The 15,035-nt window shown below is 38.5% G+C and overlaps 1 protein-coding gene across 3 annotated transcripts; it reads left to right on the forward strand.

The window, feature by feature from the left end:
• The first annotated feature begins 1,084 nt into the window (after positions 1-1,084).
• Positions 1,085-13,355, forward strand: LOC307020039 (calcium-activated potassium channel subunit beta-2-like). Of its 3 annotated transcripts, none has more exons than XM_079651127.1 (7): positions 1,085-1,187; positions 8,636-8,732; positions 8,811-8,992; positions 9,108-9,221; positions 9,805-9,981; positions 10,519-10,714; positions 10,958-13,355. In XM_079651127.1, the coding sequence occupies exons 3-7, from the start codon at positions 8,982-8,984 to the stop codon at positions 11,240-11,242; spliced, it is 783 nt and encodes a 260-aa protein (XP_079507253.1). In that variant the 5' UTR covers positions 1,085-1,187; positions 8,636-8,732; positions 8,811-8,981; the 3' UTR covers positions 11,243-13,355. The 3 variants fall into 3 exon arrangements, with proteins under 3 accessions (XP_079507253.1, XP_079507254.1, XP_079507255.1); XM_079651128.1 differs by lacking the exon at positions 1,085-1,187 and adding an exon at positions 6,263-6,341; XM_079651129.1 differs by lacking the exons at positions 1,085-1,187; positions 8,811-8,992 and adding an exon at positions 6,263-6,341.
• The last annotated feature ends 1,680 nt before the right edge of the window (positions 13,356-15,035 follow it).

A 15,035-nucleotide genomic window follows, 5' to 3' on the forward strand; every position in this document is an offset into this window, starting at 1 on the left:
TAACCCTACACAACAAAAAGGAATACAGACTAAAACTAAGACAACTCAAATGACTAAATGTCTCCAAAAATTAAAAAAAAAAGAATAAATAATAAAACAAATTACATTTAAAAAATAAATAAAAATCTAGAACAGAGACGAAAACATGAACAATCATTTGCAGTAAAGTATACAGTTCTTTATACCTCCACCATTTTTCCATAATGGTCAAATAAATTACCTTTTTTATTCTCATGGTTATTTTGTCCATTACATAACATTCATTTACAAGATACTACCATTATTTTCCAAGCCTATTTCTTAGTCCAGGGTATATTTTGGGGCGTGTGGTGCAGTGGATAGAGCATTGGTGTTGGGATCAGGGGGTCACAGTTTCAAACCACACTGCAGCTTCATATTATAAATATATTTAAAACAAATGACCAATGATTTATGACATCCTATTGTGGATTAAGACACCTAGTAATATAAAGTTTGCTCCAAATGTACCAGCTGGCATTCTGCATATTAGTCGAATAGTAAAAGTTTGGGCTCTTCAATTTTTGTATTCTTTATTTATTTTGATGCAAATACTTTTGTACTTCTTTTAATTACTGTTTTGTTCATTAATTAGCCTCTGAATGCCAGACATTTACTTGTAACAGAGTATTTATACACCATGGTATTATAACTTTTACTTAAGTAAAGGATCTGAGAATAAAATAAAATGTCTCACATTTGCACTTTCACCAAAATATAATCATCACTCAAAAAAAATGAATACAGTTTCTGAGGCTGCAGCGACACCTTGTGGCAGGATGCGGCTGTGTTTTCTTGTCAGTTCTTGAAGCTGTGGCCTCCAGGCTGTCTACACATACTGAACATATATCACATTTCAATTCAGAGGTGTTAGAAATAACTGCTTCTGAATTCCTCTGTGGATTTGCAACAAACATATCCACAGGCCCGGAGTGCAGCCAGTCAGAGGCAGTTATTTGGAGGTACAGTGGACATTCATTTTAAGCATGACGACATTGTTCAGGGAACTCGTATTACTGTCACAGGTATGGCAGGCATTCTGTACACTTGGGTAAAGAGTTTAAATAAGAGGTAGCCAGCTGCTGACCCGGGGAGAGAGCGCGCTGGAGACCCACTGCTGACAGTTGTAGCACAGAGTCTGGCTTATCATTACAACACCGCAACAAGAGGTAGGATCCCAAAAATATGACCACTGCTGCTTTAACTCAGCACACGCAGGAGCTTACTGTAATGTGGATATGGAAGGATAGGAGATTATTACACGAACTACAGGGAGGCTGTATGTGCTATGAACTAATCCAAAAGGGGTTCCACACAGCATGTACCTGGGAATTTTGGAGTTTTATTTTCATACATGTGAAATGAATTTCTACAATTATAACCACCTTGGTGACTCTTGACTGCATAATAATGGTAGGAGTAGCAATACACAAAACAATTGCAACATACTTGAATATGAATGGATGACTGTTTTATGACCAGCGGTGGAAGAAGTATACAAACTGTTTTATTTTGTAAAAGTCTTGAAATCACAGTGGAGAAATACAAATTAATTCAAGTTTATTGCACACATTGGCCCATTTTAGAATAATAGTAGATTGGTATTATTGGATTATTATTACTCATGCATGGGTTAGTGTGTAATGTGTTCACCACTTTAATGTCACTGGAAAAAGAGGAGCATGCTTTTTCTTCATTTATCCATTTATCTATTTATTCATCTTTTTATTTATTGTATTACTTCATATGCTGTCGCTTGTGAACACCAAAGGAAAAATACAGTTTTATCTTTACTTTTCAATAGAACATGTTCAATTATGTGTAGATTATATTTTGTATCATTAATATAAATCTGAATCTTCCAAGTATTATTGTCGAATAAATTGTTCAAAGGGGTTAATGTAAGAGTATAAACTGTAATATTAGCCCCTGAAATGAACTGAAGTGGACTAGAAGTAGCAAAAATGGAAATACTTAAATGAAGTCCAAGTACCTTAAATGTGTACTAAATTAAATTACTGAATAAATGTTCTTACTATTCACCTACGGTTTTAACATATAATATAATGCATGTTTAATGTGACTGACATGCCATTTTGAATGCCTTTCATTGTTGCATTGGCATTGTTTGCACCTCAGTGTTTATTGATCGGCTTTACCCCTGCGGCTTGCCGTGCAGTGGAGCATGTGGTTCTTTTTGAAGGTTCTTTAACACTATGACACATGACAGGGGAGCAATCATCACTGGAATGACCAGGCAAAAAATACATCATGCATTCCTTTTCAAAGAGCGTGTTGATAGCGGGTCAGGCTTTGAATTCCACAGCGCTGTTAAAACATGGGGCGAAAGTAAACACCATAAAGCAGGGATCAAAGCTGAGCCCTCAGACTTATCCCCTTCAGGTTACACACACATTATAAATCCATAGGATGTTGCTAATAGTCACATGAAATAATGTATATATTATGAGCAAATGGGTCCCTGAGCACAAACATGAAAAAGCCCCCTACCCATCATGTATTGGAGCAAAACAGCCTGACTCAAAAGACACACAATGTTCAAGTCATTTGTATTTCAGTTATGTGTCTTTGTGCCTTTTTTGGCCTCCAAAACTTCTTTTTTACATCTCCTTGTCGTTGCGTTGTGTCTCTTTGTAGTCAGTTTGCATCTCTTTACAGTCATTATTGTATTGTTTCACATTATTTTGGGGTTGATTGCGTGTCTTTTTATTCAATTTGCATCTCTCTATGGTTGTTTTGTGTCTATTTGTAGATGTGTGGTGTCTTTTCGTCGTGATTTGTATCTTTTCGAACTCAGTTTGCGTTGCTTTGTGATTGCTTTGTGGTTGCTTTGTGGTCACTTTGCATTTCTTTCAATTATTTTTTTGACGTTACGTTCATTTGTGCTTCTTTTAATAATAATAATAATAATAATACATGAGACTTTTATAGCGTTTTTCTAGAAACTCAAAGACGCTTTGACAGAGAATAAAAAACCAAAAAAACAACAGTTTTTTGCTTTCCTTCCATTTGTCAACACTGCGGTTTGATATTTCTTTGTTGTGTCTCTTTGTTGTCATTTTGCGCATCTTTGTAGTTATTACATACCCCATGTATGTCACTCATGACTCTTTGTAGTGAGTTTGTGTCTTTTCAAAGTTCTGAGTTTTAATTGTGTTATATACTTTGTGGTAACTCGTTTTTTTCTTGTAATCCATTTAGGTATTTTTGTCCTCACTTTGTGTTGATTCCTATTATTTTATATCTGTTGACGTCTTTTTGGTCATAATCATGCATAGAAGCAAAATTCTCTTTTGTTTGAAAAACTGCTAATTAACACATGTATTTAACATCTCGTACCTTTGCCTTGTAGCCCATGACAGAAAGATAAGCCTCATGTTTGAACACTCTTTTTGTCTGTTGTGTACATTTGTATTTCCCCCCATTCTTTTCTTCTATTTCTGTATTTTTCAAATAGGCCAATCAAACATGCTTTTTTTAACTCAACTGTACATAACTATTATTTACAGTGGAGATAAAGTAACAATCCCTCTGTGTGTAAGATAACACCTGCTCCACAGTTGTGTGGTCCACCACATGCCATTTAGGTTTATCACTCATTCAGTCACGTTTTCACTCTCGCAATACGAGACAGAGGCAGCTGGGAAAAATATAAACCAAGGACAGACCCATACAGTGAGGTCGGCTGATCCTATCTGCCTCTGGCTCAGGATATGTAGTTCATTAAACTGATAATAGGAAAATGTGAACAATAACTTCCTGCTGGTGTAAGCAGTTTCACAATAGAGCTTCCCCTCACACACCCACTGTCTCCCTCCAGTGCTTCCTCCGGGGACACTGCAGACTCAGTAGTTTTTTTAAATAAGCTGTGATATGGAGGATGCAAATACATGGAAAATACATTTAGGTTGCTGACCATCATTTAGAATTAATCTTTATTATTTCAGTCAGACAACTCACGTGTTTCTTAATATGTTTATTAGAAGCAGCATATAGTTTGAGTTTGGCGTCTAGGCTCGGGCCTCATTACTCCACAGATTTACAAAGAACATTGAGTGATGATTAGATAACTATCCCCCGAGCCTACAGGTGGAAGCTGGGGTGGAGCTGGGGTGGTGGTGGGGCAGGCGAGCAGCAGCAACATGAAACACAGCAGCAGGAACATGAACGCAGCAGCATAGCGAGGAGGCAGAGGCAGGAAGACCAGGGCCTCATTTATAACGCCGTGCGTATGATTCACGTGGGAAGGTTGCTTATGTAGTAGAAATCCGAAAAATAGGTCCATACATTTCCCGCCACTTTCCGATTCACCAAACATTGCGTACCAGCGAGGAAAGTGCGTATGGCACTTCCTATGCCTGTTTCCCTTTATAAATCACAACCGACTCGAAATGCGGTGCAGCTTTTGCGGGCTTCACGTAACGCCCATATTTGCCTATAAATAGTCAAAGAAACGCCCTTTCATTCATGCTTTTTGACTGACTGCATGGAGAAGATCGCAGGAAATGACGACAGAACAGCTAAAAAAACATCTCAGTCACACCGTGTCAGATTTTGATTATTTTGGGGAGGTCAAGATAAATCATATTGTTTGGTGGCTGCAGTTTGAACCAGAGTGGCAGCATGGAGGTCGGATCGTCACCAAAATAAATAAATAAGTGGTCCGAAAAAGGTTAATGACAAAAAAATACACATAGCCTTCCTCAGGCAGTGTGTTTACCGGGGACAGGAGACCCCCCCTTGATGAGAATCTGTAAGAAATGATCGGGGAATCCCTCCGGAGTGGAGTCATGACGACTGGATCTGAATTATGTTTTTGTATTTGGTGGTTTGTGTCCCAGCTGTCGATTAGCTGTGCGCAGCGTCACTCTCCACTGCAGCCTGTGCATCTCAACCCCCCCCCCCCACCGCAGCAACTCTATATCCGTCAATTAAAGTACATACAACTAATGTTTTGTGTTATATTAGCTGTACAATTTACCACATATGGTGCTCTTAGTTTTCATACCTCCTGTGTTTTACGAGCAACTTATCAAGTCTTGGCAAACGGCATAAAACACGATTAAACATGTATTAAACATATAAAACCATGCTCGTATCTACAACCTATAGAAATGCAAAACGGCGTCAGTTTAGACGTAATTCTGTCCTCCTGCTTACCGCATCATTTATGAGGAAACATTTCATAACATTAACACAACATATTCAAGGTGGTTTTAAATAACATATCCGTATTTATTTATTTCTCCCAGTTATGTTTTTGTGTGCACTGAGGAGTCTCAAACAGGCGTTTGTTAAATCATTTTAAGATTGGCTTTAATCAATGTTTGAAAATGAATTCTTCATATATGATAAATGAGAGGTAACATTTTATTTATGGTATTATTTCCACTTATTTCTCTCCATTCTTCCTTCTGCCAACGGTGTCGCAGTTTCTCGTCTCTCCCGTTTTTGTGCTTAGTGCGTACGCATGGGTTAGAGCAGGGATCGGCAACCTTTTTGGTATGAAGTGCCATTTAAAAAAAAAATTGTTATCAGCGTGCCAACGACCGAGAATTATCAACGGGGGGGGGGGGGGTTAAGGAGCTTGACGCTCGTGAACTATCAGCAGAAGGGCGGGGGAGCCTAGCTGGAAGCAGTGTTGGACCTGTCAGTGCAACTTACATGATGCCGAATTTAACAAACACATTTAAATAATTGGTTTAAACGGCATAATAATAAGGACGATCGTCCGTTCTGTGATTCTCCAGAGCACACCTATATTAGGGTCATGCAGAGTGAGATGAGATCGCTGTCCCTTTAAGAGAGAGAGAGATGGGGGTGTGGCTTGTGCATGTGTGTTTGTGGATGGTAGAGCGACAGTGAGGGAACGTGTGTATGTTTCTGGAAGTGAAACGAGGAAGCAGAAAAACAGAGGTCTGTGATGTATTTTGTGAAACAGAAGAACAGCTAAATAAATGCAACGGCCTCCCAAGAAGAGCTCGCCTCTCTCCAGTCATTTAAGCTAAAGTGGGTTATTGAACCTGAAGCTTGTTGCTTCTGCCCTCCTCGATACGGTCTGGGAGCTGACAGGAAAGTTCAACAAACAGATGTCCAGTCCGCCACTGGGCTTTCAACTAAATACACAGTCACGCAAAAACTGTGGCATTTGTACAGCTCCTTATGTGTAGGCCTACGGCAATTAGTGAAGTGCTTTCCTCCGTGGTGAAACGATCAGCTGTAGACCATGGAGGAAAGCGGCAGAAAGTCGCTTGGAGTTAAAGAGAGCGGGGGTGCGTTACGTGCATGGCTTCCTTCTGCAGGTAACGGGGAGACACGCTCTGGCGGCGGTCTCGATCAGGATCCGAAAATACAATTTAAATATTTTTGCACACTTATTCCACTTATTCCTAGTGTGCCACTGGTTACGGTTCCGCGTGCCAATGTTGGCACGCGTGCCAGGGGTTGCCGACCCCTGGGTTAGAGTTTGCGTGGAGGACCGCACGTTTTCCCGTCAAGTTAGTATTTTATAAATCGCAAACATTGCGTAGAAACTGCCGTACGCCATTTTTTGAGCGTATATCCCTTTATAAATGAGGCCCCTGGCAGCTTAAATAGAGCGGCATGTTTAGTAGAATGTGTTTGGTTGGTTGTAAGAGGGACGAGGTGCGTCACGTATTAATGTATCATTGGTGATTGAGTTGACTGCCTGAACTAGCTCGCAGGCTTCACCCCATTTCTGATACAAGCCATTTTAGTTTTCCAAGGGTGTCAGAAACTGTACTTGAATACACTTTTAGTTGCCAAACATCCACTACTTTCAATGTTTAGCATTGAGGAAAGTGACAAAAAAAAAAAAAAAGAAGACAATTATCTTAAACCAGACCAATGTCTATTGTGAAATAAATCACACATGTAATGTGTGAGGCCAGGTTAACTATCTATTCCTTATAAGTTAATAATCAGAATCAGAAATCTTTGTCTAATTCCGGGAGTTATTAGGTTAGGTAGTTATTGGGGATAGTTGCTCCATTATAGAATTAAATAAATACATACAAATAAAACAATATAATAATAATAATATACGTTTTAATATAAGGAGGTAAGAGAAGGATTGAACAATAGAATACTCTGCTAAATAAAATGCCAAAAAAAAGTGAATACAAATGTTCGTATAAACATAAGAAGTTAAAGTAAGAATGTGCAATACAAATATCTTAGAGCAGAATACAAATATTTATATTAATATATTTATCCAAAATATAATTGAAGTAAAAAGTGTACTGCTGAATTATTTAGGTAGTCACCTGCATACATGAGGCACGGGTCCAAATTCCTTGCTCTACAAACCCTTTAAAACAGTTGGTACAAGGAGTAAAGCAATCTTTCTGAAAATGAGTGTGTCCATGTTTAGCTGAAATCAATACCGTTATGCGTGGAGCTTGAAGCACGCAGTCATAATGGCAAGCGTTTACAGAGGAGAAGAATTGGACAGTTGTAAGACAGACCATGAATCTCATGAACCTTTGTTATGGGTGTGAATGCAAAAAGCGCATGGACTGTTTCCAAAAATATTGATGGTTTCCTTCAGATTCCCTTTGTCTCACTGGGCCGGTGTTATCTCCCAGCAACATCTCCCCCAAGCAGCTGGGAATGTGATACAATGAGGAAATTACTCATCCAACAGGAACTTGTTGGCTTGTTTTCCAACTATTCTCCTCCTTGAAAGGTTGTTTTCTCCTACAAAAATGAAGAGCATTCTTAATGTACTAATATGTTAAAGGACTGGGCGGTGGCTACAGATCCAACAATATATCATAAAATCTATGCGGTATGTAATGTATTGAAGGGGAGTCAATGAACTTGAAAAACACTTTTTACGGTCATTTATTGATTTTCTGATTTAATATCTTAATATCTTTTTTCCCAGTTATGTTTGTGTTTGTTTCAGGTTGAATTTATATTTAAATTCACTGTCATGTCTTTGAGTTGGGAACATTTACATAGAGTCACATTACCTTTTCGTTAGATTTAATTATTCCTCATTGCACTTTATACCCATATCTTTAGTTGAAACACGTCAAATATCCGTGAATCAGTAAATATTTTACAATTTACAACCAAATAGTCTGGATGCTCTCGAGGCTGCAAAGGTAGACGACTTCGATTGAAAGTAAGCTGGATAGCTATTGTTTCCTTTTGTATTCCTTCTTATTTTTTTTTGCCTTATCCTTGAAGAGCAACATATATTTGTATTTCCACATCACCAATATTTGGTTTCTTAACCTGTGCAGAGTGCAGCGATCCCTATTCTTTCTTCAATAGAATTTGATTGATACTGTCTTGATTGGTTGGTATTTCTTATTCAATTTGGGCTTATGATGGAGCTCACCCCTGATATACAAGAAGATGACCAAACATTACTAGCGGAAATACATTTGTCCTAAATTGTGTTTTGGAATAACTGCCTTTGTATCGACCCTCACCATAACCCTTTGGGGACCCACAATAAATAACTCATAATGTCTCACTTACCCATTTATTGGCATCTGAATCAAGGCTAATGTTATTTATGGGACCGAAACAACATGTGAACTCTGTTTCCTGCAAACTGTAGGACCAGTACAAAGCGAGAGGAAGCATGTGCAAGGTGTCGTGCCAAGAGAGGACCCAATGACTTTGTGTTGACAGCAGAAGTGTTCGGGATACAGCAGGTAGGTTTATCGCAAGCGCCTCATCAGCATGACCACCTTTCGTCTGTGGCTATCTGTCATCTTGTTTACCCTTTGTAGCGTTGCTTTGTGTGCAAAATGAGATGTTTACCTGGTGGAGACCACTACGTGCTTCCTGTCCCCACTCTGCACCACACTCTGAGAGTCGGGAACTGCAGTTTGTCGGCTAAAGAAGAGGCAAATAGTTTGAACTTACAAAACTAGACATATTTAGCGACTTTGACAGCAGCTATGCACCAAAGGTACAGTGTGATTTGTCGTCTTACACATTTGCTTTGTAACCAGTGATTTTGGACTGGGATTTATGATCCATATAGTAAAAGTGCTTCCGGACAACTAACAAACTCCATTTCACAGGTCTTTTCAGCAATCCTACCGTTCCACATCAGCAAGCAAAGGAGGACGTGGATCATCGAGAAATATGTTTTTTGTGGCCGGGGCCAAAAATAATGCAGGACGAAATGAAAGGAGGTAACCAATTCATGCTGAGAATTTGATTTGAAAGGGGACCTATTCTACAAAATGTCAGGTTCATAATTGTATTCTGTGCCTCTATACTGTGGCATGTTTTCATGCTGTAATGTTCAAAAAGCTCTTTATTTTTCTCATACTGCCTGTGCTGCTGCACCTCTTTTCACCCTCTGTCAGAAACCAGAGCCCAGTCTGCTCTGATTGCTTATCTGGCTGGCTCTTTTGTGATTGGTCAACCACTTAGAGATGTCCCGCCCCTTAGCCTATCACGCATAATGTCTTGGAGGGCTAGGCGAGATGAAAATGTTGCATAGTGATGTCATTTTGTTATTGGATGTAAACAAAGGAATCCAATGGAGGCGTTTCAGGGGGGGGGCACAAAAACATTTCATGCACAAAAACCTATACAACACACTATTGGAAAGGGAAACCCCCAAAAAGCATAATAGGGCCTCTTTAAAATGCAAAGGGAAGGACGGGGGCATGCCCAGGAAGAAGCTCATACCTATCGTGCTATTTTCATTTAATAATATTTGCACTGTAAGTTAAACTAAATATTATATTGTCTCCTTTTTTAACACAGCAGCAAGTCAATCTACCAGAAGTTCCGTCGGGTAGATTTGTTGGACAAGAAGAAGACGGTGACGGCTCTGAAGCCCGGTGAAGATCGAGCCATTTTCCTGGGACTGGGAATGATCCTCTCTTCAGTGATGATGTACTTTGTCCTGGGGGTCACTATGTTACGCTCCTATGCAGACAGGTACAGGCCTGTTGTTTGATATCCCTTCATTTTTACACCCCATAAAGGAAGCTAAGTAAACTATCAGATACATATTTTATTCATCAGATGCTTTCAGTGCTCTAACCTGAAAATTGCAAAAATGAATACTTTATGAAATCAGGAACAAATTATACCTTAAGCCATTTTCTTACCATGCGGAGGACTATTAGTGCCAGGCAAAAGGACAAGACGAGAGAGGGAATATTTTAGTTTTACTTTCTTTTTGGAGATTAGGGAAAGGGATTAGGGAAATGTAGTTGAATTTATTCAAGTTTGGTATTTTTCCAACATATTTTGACTTTACTGTCAAAATGTTGGTTTATTAACACCATTTCATATATTCCCTATAGTTGGACTTTATGTTCAACAACATTTTCTCTCAAAGTAGCATTTCTTAACACATTGACATTTTTTTTCTTCACATTTTAGCTTTTTTACCCAACATTTTGTTGAATCTTTTTTCTGTTTATCTTTTTTTTGGTATTAAATCGTTTTTTCATTTAAATCTCATCACAGTGTGTGGACAGAGGAAGGTGTGTGTGTTATACTGAACTCCACGGTCACAGCAGACATGAACTGTTCCTACAACTGTGGGTCAGAGTGCTGGAGAGACTCCAAATACCCCTGCCTGCAGGTCTACGTGAGCGTCAATAACACGGGCCGTGTCAGCCGTTTATCTCACAATGAGGAGACACAGGACACCAGCTCTGAAGTGAGTACAGTGCCAGAGGGGAAAATACTGAGAATTACTGAAGCGTTACAAATGTTGACAATGGCTGTCAAATGTTGGCCTGATTGTAGACGTGCTCTGTTTCCGATTCAGAAAATGTTAGTTGATAGGATTATGTCTGGTCAAGCTGAACGATGATACATGAAGGTTGATGTATTCAATAAAGAACAAACCAACTGATTGCCCCCTAGATAACCTAAATGTCTTTCAATCCTGTCCTTGCAGTGTTTCTACGTGCCAAGGTGCCAGAAAGACAGTGTCGCCATGCATGTCATGATCATGAACATCTCAGAGCGTCTGAAGGTGAACCAGAAGGTCACGTGTTACTACGACCCCAGCGAGCAGCAGGAGAACATCATCCTGACGCGGCTTTATGACCAGACTGTGGTCTTCCACTCGCTGCTCTGGCCCTCCAGCATGCTCATTGGAGGGGCCCTCGTCATCGTCATGGTGAAGCTCACACAGTACCTCTCCAGACTGTGCGAAGAGATAGGGAAGATCAAGAGATGAAATGCAATGCAGCATCTGTCAAAGCCAAGCATATGGGGGCTGGTGATAGACATATGACATGAAAAGGATTAGTGCACCTTCTTCAGATGATATCAGCTCATTCTATGGCCGTCATCAGTGGCTGAGAGTCAGTATCAGTGTAAATATCTGGGTCAGAAGGGGCTTGACCAGGAAACCCATCGGCCATTGTTGTGACAATGATGAGTCTCTCAGGGCAACGACCAACTTCCCTCAGGTTTCCGGTGTAGCCAATGAATATCCGGGCCATGATTTTCTTCTTCTGTGTGCCAATTGTTTACAGGCTGATTTGCAATTTGTGATGCGATATTGAAGTTAGATTTCAGAGACTAAGATTGGATTTATCCACAAGCTAATTTTTAGTTAATTTAAGCTAAATTGTTGCAAGAGGGTAGCCAAACGATTCTGAGATTGCATTCCACCAATGTGTTCCCCCTATTTTGCTTCACACAGACTTCCTGCATCAATCCAAAGCTTCCTTAAGCGGGTTTTGCCCATTATACCTGGACTTCAAGTGCAAACCAGAACTCATCCAATACAAAATTCTTATCCAATGCTGCAGATTTATAATAATCAATAATAATAATCAATTGTATTTATTATATAATTTTATTATTTATAAGCGCACTTTTCATTTGCGTAAACAAACTCAAAGTGCTACAGAGTAAAAAGGGTGAAACAAAACAACAAAAACAATTAAAACAACAGAATGAAAGCAGTGACATTTATGCCGGCATGCCAAAATGTGGGGGTTATAGGATTTCATAATCTCTTTTTAGAGACTAGGTTCTGAACAAGATTATCGTCTTTTCAAACAGTAGCTCACCAATACAGGAACAAAAAGGTGGTGACCTCTAGCGGCACTTATAATGACGACGGAACAACGTTCGGTCCCGCAAAACCATTGACTGTAAATAGAAAGTGGTGTCACCAATTGGTTTGGGAACTGGGTTATTTCTAAATTCAGCATTTTGGTTGTCACCATATTGGTTTTTTGGAAGACATTACAAGAAATAATATTTGTACGAAATTGTGAAGATAAGAACAACTGAGACTGACATTTTTAGGTGACCCAAATTGTTAAAACTTGTATTAAAACACAGAAGGAGAAGGAGTTGAAGTTGTAAAACGAAAACATGGAGTATACTTAAACCAGGCAACACCCAAATTACAATTGGGCCCATAAACTCATTATATTTACTCAGATAATTACTCAGATGAGATGAAAGGGTATTTCCTCATAGACAATATGAGTCACCCTTGCTGGCTATTGAAAAAAGAAATGAAGATTTAAGGAGCTTCCGTAATGTCTTCACTTTTCAGAACTGGGGTTTTTTCGCTCGGTGAAAACTAAAATATGAGATATGTTTACTGAAGTATTCTATTGTAACAACAACGTAGGCATACTTATTGTATCTTATTAAACCATGATCTTATACCTAAACCTTACCACACTGTAATTATGCGAAGATCTAAATAATTTAAAGTAAAACATAACAAAACTGCAACCCTTTCATAATGTTTTATAACCTTCTGGGCTAGGCAAATAATGGGAGCAGTTTGCCCCTTCTGAAGCAATAGAGTGAAAGTGAAAACAACTGTATAGGCCATTTGATGGCTTGATAGCACTCATAAAAGGTAATTCTTTAAACCCAACAACCTTGCTGTGACCTCTTACAAGCTTCCTCAGGTTCAGACATTTGGAAGAGCTGACTATTTGTCCGGAACGAGGATGTGACTGTTTATAAATGTGAAGTGAATGTTTCAAGCCGGAAACTGTCAACAAAAACACTTCATTTTGCATTCTGCATTATGAAGGGTTTTTATGGATATTTAAATGTGTAAAAATGGTATGTTCTATAAGTGTACGTTTGCTTTTGCACATATAATACACAGGACAATACCAGCATGTATGAAGCCAAAGGGAGAAAACTCTGATGTTAGTCCAAAAATGTCCTATGTGGTTGAGGAATTTACCATTTTGAGAACTTCCCCATACTTCCTATATTTTGATAATAACATGTAATCGTAAATGATTTTATTTTATATCCACTATCTCAGTGACCAAATAATATTTGTAAGCCTCTCATTATGAAATGTATTTAATAAATAAACATAAGGTGATGATGATTTTTGTTGGTCATGAAGTTAAAAAAACTATAACAATGAAGCTCACCAAACCACAATAAACATATAAATGCATAGTATTTAATATACGTAGCATATGCTTGACATTTCTTATGTATTGAGATGTTATAACACAATTTAAACTTGCAGATTTGCAGGATAAACATATAGAAAGTCAAATAAATAAATTATCAGGTCAGGTTCTCACAAGTTCACCTACAGGTAATCTCATTAATATAATCAGTAAATAAATCAAAATCAAAAATACACACAAGGCCTCCTATATGTCCTATTAGACCAATACAAATATATTAGGCAAGGTGAGGTTTGTATTTATTCAAAGAGGCGGTTCAATGAGCGTTATATAATGACATTTAAAAAAGACAATGATAACGCAACAGTGCATAAAACATATTTTTAAATTAAGGAAAATAAAGAAAAACAAAAGGGTATAAATTAAAACAAAAATAAATAATGCTAATTAAAAAGACATGGATAATAATGAAAAAATATATTGCTATTACATGTATCATTATATGTGTGGAGGCATGCGGCGCAGTGGCTAGAGCCTTGGTGTTCGGATCAGATGGTCACAGGTTCAAACCCCACTGCAGTCAGCATGTCTTGTGTCCCTGAGACACTTCACCCTAAATTGCTCATGTGGGGATTGCCCACAGTATTGAGTATGTAAGTCGCTTTGGATAAAAGCGTCTAGCAAGTAACATGTAATATAAGGTAGTCATGACTAGTCTTAAGCTTGCTTTTATAAGTAGTTTCGCTTAGTGCCGATGTAAGGTATGCAGGCCATATGGTCCAACAAATAATAGATCTTAATAACTAAAATAGTTTCACTTTATGGGTCGAAAAGGACAGTGAGTGTCATATGCTGTATACATTGTAGAAGGCATATTTGAGGTTCGTGGTATTGGGGCATTTATATAAATTAAACTGATTTGTCCTAACTTAACCTACAAATCTAACTGTCTACACAGCATTATATTTTCCTGGGAAATTATCTGACCAGTTCCAGTTTACCCAAGGAAGATGTGAATTCAGATTCCTTCAAAATTCAGAACTTCTCTCTATAGCATAACATAAATGTAAATTCTATAACCGAGAAGAAGCCAACAGATTAGGGAGTCATGTGTTCGGCTCTCTTGACCTTTGTTCGAACTCTAGCAGCCTCTCTGAAAGAACTGAAGCCTTGGAACTTTCTCTGAAAGATCTTTGATATGTTGCTGATTTGTAACTCTGCCTGCTATAAGGTCCAACTGAATTCCGTTGAAATGTAACTTCAAAGTTACACCATAAAAAGCGGGGGAAATATAAATAGTGTCAATGTGGAAGCATTAAAACATTATGCAATTAAAATGAATGACTCATACAAGTCTCAATAATACTTCCCCTCATTCCAGTTTGTATCTGGGGGCTCCATCTACACACATACTGAACGGGATTTGCTATGAGCTCTGCTGAATATGACCGTATCATATAGTGACATAACATATTCGAGAGTGTTTTTCATGCACACTTTAGTAATATTTTATAGAGGTTTTTAATGTACAATGGCAGAAAACAGCGAACAAGCGGCTTCCCTTCCTATTCTCATGTCATGACAAAGTGCTTCCTCCAGCTAACGTAAACTCGC

This window comes from Notothenia rossii (assembly GCF_949606895.1).
Source record: "Notothenia rossii genome assembly, chromosome: 9".
NCBI lineage: Eukaryota > Metazoa > Chordata > Actinopteri > Perciformes > Nototheniidae > Notothenia > Notothenia rossii.

Bases quoted from the DNA above. Each gene is read 5' to 3' on its own strand.
- LOC307020039 (XM_079651127.1), top strand. The intron at 9,982-10,518 runs GTACAGGCCTGT...ATCTCATCACAG, and splicing joins TTACGCTCCTATGCAGACAG to TGTGTGGACAGAGGAAGGTG. The intron at 10,715-10,957 runs GTGAGTACAGTG...CTGTCCTTGCAG, and splicing joins CACAGGACACCAGCTCTGAA to TGTTTCTACGTGCCAAGGTG.